This window comes from Amphimedon queenslandica, unplaced genomic scaffold, assembly GCF_000090795.2.
Source record: "Amphimedon queenslandica unplaced genomic scaffold, v1.1 AMPQUscaffold_12685, whole genome shotgun sequence".
Lineage (NCBI taxonomy): Eukaryota > Metazoa > Porifera > Demospongiae > Haplosclerida > Niphatidae > Amphimedon > Amphimedon queenslandica.
Window position 1 is genome coordinate 14226 of NW_003547079.1, and position 6046 is coordinate 20271.

The following is a 6046-nucleotide window of genomic DNA, read 5'->3' on the forward strand; positions in this document are numbered from 1 at the left end:
TACATTACTGATACTCACCGAGAAACCATGGTTTATATAATATGTGCTATATTTACTGTAAGATCTATGGGATCTACCAGGGATGGATGCGCGTTTTGCTCGTTTGCTGGGAAATCAAACTCTATCCCTCTTTTTTACTTCTTGAGAGAACAATAAAGGCCTTCTTGGAACTTCTATGTAGCATTTATCTCTGCACGAGCTTTATTTTCGTCAATACAGTGGCGAACGGCTGGGTCTAGCCTACTACTATGCTAGTCTCGCGTAGCCAGACCACACCCTCCGTGCCTACGGGTGGGTCTGGCAAATTGACCATACTCGGCTCGTTCTGGTTCACCCAAAACTGGGTGAACCGGAAGTGTTGCGTCACAATACAACGTCACACATATCTCCGCGAATTACCGTGAATTTGACCGTTTACTTCAAACACATGGTTGAAATTAGGGCCCAGCCCACTTGAGTCTGGTGCGCGAAACTAGGTTCAAACACAGTTCAAACTTCAAGCTATGTCTCTTACAGCTGCAGATGCTCTCTCTTTAGCCGAGGCTAAAGTTGGTATAACTCTGAAAGACAAACAAAGAGAGGCAGTGCTTGCTGTTTTACAGAATAAAGATGTTTTTTGTGTTTTACCAACTGGTTATGGCAAGTCCCTAATATATGGCATACTTCCAATGGCTTTTGACTACATGTTGGGTAAGTTAGTATCAAACACTAAGCATTGAAGTTATGTTGCACTAGGTAGAGAAGTAGGAGTGAGCATAGTTGTATGTATTTGTCCCTTGACCTCACTAATGCTGGATCAACGAAGTAACTTTACCAGCAAGGGGATCTGTGTTGAGTATGTTGGTGAAATTCAACATGATCAAGATGTCATTAAGAAAATAGTCAGTGGTAATGTCCCACTAATTCTAATTAGCCCTGAGAATATTACACGCAACCCACTCTATCGAGGAATGCTGCACAATAAAGTGTTTAAAGATAATATGGTAGTCTTAGCAATTGATGAAGCACATTGTGTGAAGACATGGTAAGATTGACGTTTGTATTACATGAATATTTGTTGTTTCCATTCAGGGGAGATCATTTTCGAACAGCATTTGCTGAATTGGGTCACATTCGCAGTTCTTTACCAAATGTACCCGTAATTGCCGCAACAGCTACTGCAACAAAAACAACTTTTGAAGCTGTGGTAAAGAGTTTGCTAATGGAGAATGTGGTGGTTATAGGGATTTCACCCTGTAGAGACAACATCTTTTTGACTGTTACGTCTGTGTCTTTGAGTGAGTTTGCAAACAATGTGTATACCCAATTGAGGAAGGAAGGATTAAATTACCCTAAAACTGTTATTTTTTGCCGTTCATATTCAGATTGTAACTTAGTATATGACAACTTAGAGCTATTTCTTGGTCCTTACATCACATATCCCCCAGGAAAACTGATCGTTCGTCAATATCGTCTTCTTGACTTATACACAAGAGCTAGTACAGATGATGTTAAAAAAAGTCCTTGATGAATTTGTGAAAGAGAATTCACAAATTAGAATAATAATAGCAACCTGTGCATTTGGGATGGGTATATTGACTGCCTAGATATAAGACATATATATCACTGGGGATCACCTTTTACTTTGGAGGAATATGCTCAGGAAGTAGGCAGAGCTGGACGAGATCAATTACCAAGTGAGGCAACTTTAATATACGGTAATCCCAGAGGCAAAATTACTCCTGGTATGCAAGAGTATGGAAAAAACACAACCCATTGCAGGCGCAAGTTGCTTTATGACACTTTTCTATTTCATGAGGAAACATCTTTACAGAATAACTGTAAATGTTGTGACATATGTGCACACACCTGTAACTGTTCACTGCATAAATGATAATGTTTATGATATTAATTATTCATTATTATTATTATTTTTTTGTTATTATTATTATTATTATTATTATTGTTATTATTTATTTATCTATTTTTAGTTAATACTGTTATACATTATTATGCTTCGTTAACACATACAATAACACTAATTATTACATAAATGAGTGCCTATTATATCCACCAATCTGCCAGTTAGCTTATCTTTATTGTATGTCTCCAAGATGGATTCTTTAAAGGAAAATGAAGCATGTCTTCTATGTGGCTGGTTAATCAAGACTCCTGGAGATTCTTCCAAACTCTCAATCATCGTATTGACATCTTTTTGATTGGATGGAACGCTATGCTTCTGAGAAACCTTCCTGTTAGAAGTTTGCTCTTCAAACTGATTGCAAATATTTTGTACTATTCCTAGTGCTTTTGCAGCTCGAGTGATGGTACCAGTACCAATATTAGAGTTCAGATTTCTAAGAATATCCTTTAGTCTTCTATTCAAGTGTTCCTGATGAAGATCACAGGGAATGTTGCACCCAATACGTCCATGAGTGTTTATGAACCTATCATATGCTAACTGCTGTGCTTTGCATTCAGAAAATATAAAATGATATTGTGCTAGCAAGATTACGGCCTCCTTTCTATAGTTCACTCTATTGGTAGCATCAAATACTAGAAGTAAAAATTTCCATACAAGCATTACTCTCTTCCCATCACCTTCCCTTATTGCATCATGAAATGTGTCCCACAGTAAACAAAGAGTGATTAGTTCAGAAGAATAGGTGAGGACACTATCAGATGTGTCTGTGCCAGTAGGAACACTTAGCAGCCTTACATATCTTTCAATAACAAGCTCAGAAAGCTCTTCAACATTAAGCTGTATCACACTCTCTTTCTTCACTTCTTTTGCTGCAACAACTAAGTAGGAAGTCAAAACTTTCGATAAAAAATCTTCGGTGGCTTTGACATTTTTTTGGGATCATTATTTGGAACTGATGTATCTCTGACTAAATTTTTTAAGTGCATTAATGTTCCCCGTTGCCTTCCTGAATTCTGCTTCATTAATCGAGCAAATATAGCCTGTAATTATATGCATATATTTATTTCAAGCTTTTTAAAATTTATATATACAATACCTGCAAAAGTGTCAATCTTGCATGCCAGTCTTCCACTACCGGGACAATTCCTTTCAACTTTTCTGTGTTGGTATCATGTGTTCTTCTTATACCTATAGCCGAACGAGCTCTGACAACGGTGACTTGGTCACCACCAGCCAACACCTGATAAAGTCGATCTTCTTCTTTTGTACTTCCTTGATGTTTAAGTACCTTAGGAACATACTTGTGTAGCTCATCCATAATGGCACACATTCCGTCTACTTTGTTTTCATTTTGTAGAATAACACCTAGTGGCACCTATATTAAATAAATGACTGTATCATGTGTTATATTTATAAATACCACTTTAGACTTTCTTGACATTTCAAATTGTTTCTCATGATGTATGTGCCATGTGACTAATTCAGCATCACTCATGTATTCGGGAAGCTGTTTCACAAGTACCCTATGCAACACAATTTTGTTGATACAAGTTGCTGTATATATACCTTGAAATCAAAATAGAAAAATACTTCTTCATGAGTATAACATCATCAGTTGAAGGAAGCAATGTCGACAATTCTATGACTCTATTGGAATTACTATCACTAACTCCTGTAAGATCAATCCTATCGAGCACTGCAAAGCAATGATAGTAATGCAAGCTAAGAGTATGTGAGTAAATCCTGTCGAATGATGGATGAATGTTTTTATCAACATTATCTCCTACAAGCTTAAACCCTTTCCAAGGCAAAACATGACAAGCAAAACATGTAGCATTACCTTGATCAGTTCTACTTGAACCTGTATTAAAATAATAGCATTCTATGCATAGTAATTAGAAAATATTTTTACCCAAATCATCTAACTCTTGCTCATCAGCTTGCTCATATATCGTCTCTTCAACATTTTCATCAGTATCACTGCTTGTACCATCATCTCCACAGTCAGCATTCAAATCAACTAAATCAAAAGCTATAAATATACCAAAAACACTTACAATAGCTATACACAAAAATATTCACCATCTTCTTCATAACCATGATTAATTTCCTGTTCTGCTTCAAAATTAAACACCAGTGTTGAATCAACTGGATCCTGCAAACATTATAAAAATTAAATAAGTTCATTAATTTAGAGACTAACTTCCAATTGTGATAAAAGGCTATTAGACCAAGAGAGTACGTCAACATCATAATCCTTTCCTAAGCGATCCAATAAATTCATAGTACCACCATGTGACAGACAGATCATCAATGGTTGTAGACAATTATAAATCTATAATAGTAAAAAAGACAGGAAATACACTAATATAAAAGATATGAATACAATTTAATTGGTGTGTTGAATAGTATATAGCATGTATTAATACTAACCTTTGTGTTTGCTCCATTACCATATAAAAGGATCGATGTTGCCCTCTGTACCAGACACATTTTTGGAAGACGTTTCTTTAAAAGCATCGAAGCAATGAAACAAGTGAGGGGCACATCACCGTCTGCCAAATCAACCAAAACGCTAATCAAAGTGGGTATATTTCTATGTAACTCATCCCAAACTGTTTCCCATGAGAACTGCTTCACTGTCACATCTCCTTTAGTATCTCTCAGAATGGAATCATGTGATTGTGAGCATATATGCTTCATCTCTCTCTGCATTTGGCATATCAACTCTTGTAACAGTGAAGCTCCCATTCGTTCAGACTCTATTAGAGAAGTTGAGAGTGTCTTAATTGTAACTCTTTCTGACCATTCTTAAGGTGTTTTCTTCTGTGAAAGGAGATTTCAGCAGATATGTTTTCTCGTATGAATCATATGGCACAGTAAGCTACAGTATAAATGTCATAATTAATGTATCAAACTCAAAAATTACTTTGCCTACTTTAGATACTGATTCTCTTGCTGATGAAGTCCTCTTTCGTGATGATCTGGGATTTGGAAAACAATCCTAAGCAGATGGGGTTTATGTAAAAGGTCATGCAATGAAAAATTAAGTTATATATATATATACCCCGAGTGATTCAGCCTGTTCAGGAGTGCAGAAATCCTCATCAAACAAGGAATCCAGTTTAGATAATAATTTTCTCTTCTCTTCTTCAGCCTTTCTTTTCAAAGTTTCCCATCTTTCTAAACTTCCACAGCAATTGTGGCAAATGTATGCTTTTCTAAGTGGAGCCTCAGAGTCTTGAACTAGTCCCAATCTATTTCCCTCTTCTGCAATATCATTTATTAGATCAAGGTACTTCCTTCCTGAGTTCTCAAATAAAAGCAACTTCTTTGCCTGCTGAGTCCTTGACACCAGCTCTTCTTTACACAAAAAGCAAGGTACAGTATTCATCGCCATCATAATAATTTTGAATCGTCCGACGTCTGCAGGACAAATATTGCGCGCGCAAATCACAATGTACCAATTTTTTCATTAAAAATTAATTATTCGGATGACGTAATATTATTTGGATGACGTAATATTATTTGGATGACGTAATATTATTGTTAACAGAACGAGCGGAGTATGGTCAATTTGCCAGACCCTCCCGTAGGCACGGAGGGAGGGGCTGGCTACGCGAGACTACTACTATGCTGCCATTTTCTGCCACATGCTGGATACTGAGCATGCGCAGATCGCTCGTGCATCTCATTTGCATTACAGATAAACTCACCCAATGAATTTCATTACAGATGTACATAAGGTAAAGGGGTTAATTTTGGAACACATAAACTTAATTAACTATAATTCATCTTCTGAACTGAGCAGGAAGTCCAAAATTTGTACAAGTACTACTTAAAGGGTAACTCAACCCAAAAATTTTTTTTGCAGAAATAAGTTGGTAATAAAGAAAAAATCATAGGAAAAATAAGTAAAATTATCAAAAAGTACTGTTTCCATACTAAATCTTGGGTCAAAAGTTGCAATTTCTTGCCTTGCAGCCATTTTGTCAAAATCACTTCCGGTTGTGGGCGTAGTCACGCGATGACGTACATTGGGGAACATTAGCAAGTTTCTGCATTGAAATATTAGCAACTTCAAGGCTGGATACCTCAGCTATGCGTGCAAGAAAGCAATTTTAATGGAGTGGATCGTATAGG

At 36.5% G+C, this 6046-nt stretch overlaps 3 protein-coding genes across 6 annotated transcripts in view; 1 reads left to right on the forward strand and 2 right to left on the reverse strand.

The window, feature by feature from the left end:
* Window positions 1-6046, reverse strand: part of LOC105314668 (unconventional myosin-Ie-like) — a 12416-nt gene that overhangs the window by 1369 nt on the left and 5001 nt on the right. The gene's annotated exons all lie outside the window — the stretch shown is intronic.
* On the forward strand, window positions 258-1594 carry LOC105314669 (ATP-dependent DNA helicase RecQ-like). Its single transcript, XM_020003328.1, has 3 exons — window positions 258-690; window positions 736-1024; window positions 1072-1594. The coding sequence occupies exons 1-3, from the start codon at window positions 504-506 to the stop codon at window positions 1505-1507; spliced, it is 912 nt and encodes a 303-aa protein (XP_019858887.1). The 5' UTR covers window positions 258-503; the 3' UTR covers window positions 1508-1594.
* Window positions 2756-5525, reverse strand: LOC109587103 (uncharacterized). 4 transcript variants are annotated; one of them, XM_020003326.1, is made up of 11 exons: window positions 4971-5525; window positions 4842-4907; window positions 4337-4787; window positions 4107-4238; window positions 3986-4058; window positions 3816-3935; window positions 3744-3764; window positions 3470-3701; window positions 3324-3426; window positions 3000-3278; window positions 2756-2943 (listed from the first exon to the last, which is right to left on the reverse strand). In XM_020003326.1, exons 3-11 carry the CDS (start codon window positions 4652-4654, stop codon window positions 2794-2796), a joined length of 1428 nt encoding a protein of 475 aa, XP_019858885.1. In that variant the 5' UTR covers window positions 4655-4787; window positions 4842-4907; window positions 4971-5525; the 3' UTR covers window positions 2756-2793. The 4 variants fall into 4 exon arrangements, with proteins under 4 accessions (XP_019858885.1, XP_019858886.1, XP_019858884.1 ...); XM_020003327.1 differs by having other exon boundaries at window positions 3000-3143; window positions 3192-3278; window positions 3470-3764; XM_020003325.1 differs by having other exon boundaries at window positions 3327-3426; window positions 3470-3764.